General features: G+C 47.4%; 1 protein-coding gene across 1 annotated transcript in view; it reads left to right on the top strand.

Annotated features, from left to right (window-relative positions):
- Positions 1-1,196, top strand: part of KCNAB1 (potassium voltage-gated channel, shaker-related subfamily, beta member 1) — a gene marked incomplete at its 5' end in the record, with an annotated part of 26,228 nt that overhangs the window by 7,174 nt on the left and 17,858 nt on the right. The window contains one exon of the mRNA XM_009079403.1: positions 601-638. Coding sequence (XP_009077651.1) covers positions 601-638 — 38 coding nt within the window. The remainder of the gene's footprint in view (positions 1-600; positions 639-1,196) is intronic.

The raw sequence follows: 1,196 nt of genomic DNA, 5'->3' as shown, positions 1-1,196 counted from the left end.
AAAGAAAGCACTGCCCATCAGCTGTGTTGGCATTGGCCATTGGCTCCACAGAAAACTTCCTGCGGAAAAGTCACTTTGGGTTTAAATACTTCTTGTCAAAAGAAATAGTTCCCTTTTTTATATCTGTTTATTTATTTATTTTCCCTGATTTTGGCATATATGGTGCTAACTGCTGAAGCACATATCTAAGATTTTCATTCCCCAAATAACATTTCAAGGCCTAGAAGTGTTCCAGGCCAGGTTGGATGGAGTTTGGAGCAATCTGGGCTGGTGGAAGGTGTCCCTGCCCATGGCAAGGGGTGGAACAGGATAAGCCTTAAGGTCCTTCCAAAACAAACGATTCTCTGATTGTTCTATTTGAATCAAACTCTGTGTTCTGGCAGCACAGCATCCCACTGGTGCTGGTCCCTCCCTGGGAGAAGGGGCTCAGCACCAGCTCCATCCTGCCTGGCTGCAGGAACTCTCTAGTGGATGCAGGAGCCTCTGAGCCAGTTCACACCCTTTTAACCCCACTTAATCCCAAGGACCCTGAATTTTAGTCAAGTGATTTTTTTGATGTCAGAAACCTCTTGTAGTAACAAATTATTTTGTTCTCTCTAGGAACTTGGGTCACTTTCGGGGGTCAGATCTCAGACGAGGTAAGTGCTGCTTGGTGTAAGCACAAAGCCTGAAGTAGAGCCCCATGTGAGATATTTTTAAGTGAAACCATGGCTACAGGAGCCAGAGCAACCTGTGTGTCTGCACGGGGAGACAGCAGCGAGTTACTATGCAAAGCTACACAAAGCTGCTGCTACAAACCCCTAATGAATGTGACATTTCCACAGATAAACCCCATCTAGCCCTTAAAGGAATCTCCTTTTCCATGCTGGCCCATGTGATGCTTCTTCCTTCCCTTTGGCAGTGTCAGCTCCTGGAGCCCAAACTGGAAACTGTTTTTACCTCTTGGATGTAATCAGTGGTAGGTCCAGGCAGGGGCTCAGCTTAGCAGGGTGGGTTGTTTTTTCACATAATAAGCTGAAATAAATGAAAATGAGCTGTTTTCTACATACTCTGGCCTGGAGCAGATGGCTCCTGATCTCAGTTAATCATCCTCAGGGCAGCACGTGGGCTTCCCTCTGTCCCAGGTATGCTGCAGATGTGAGTGTTGGAAGCAGAGCAGCTGCCCAGCTGCCTTCCCCCAGGCCATGGGAGAGCCA

The sequence above is a fragment of the Acanthisitta chloris genome, unplaced genomic scaffold (genome assembly GCF_000695815.1).
Source record: "Acanthisitta chloris isolate BGI_N310 unplaced genomic scaffold, ASM69581v1 scaffold20957, whole genome shotgun sequence".
NCBI lineage: Eukaryota > Metazoa > Chordata > Aves > Passeriformes > Acanthisittidae > Acanthisitta > Acanthisitta chloris.
The sequence above is the reverse complement of the archived record's forward strand: the minus strand, read 5'-3'. Positions and strand labels throughout refer to the sequence as shown.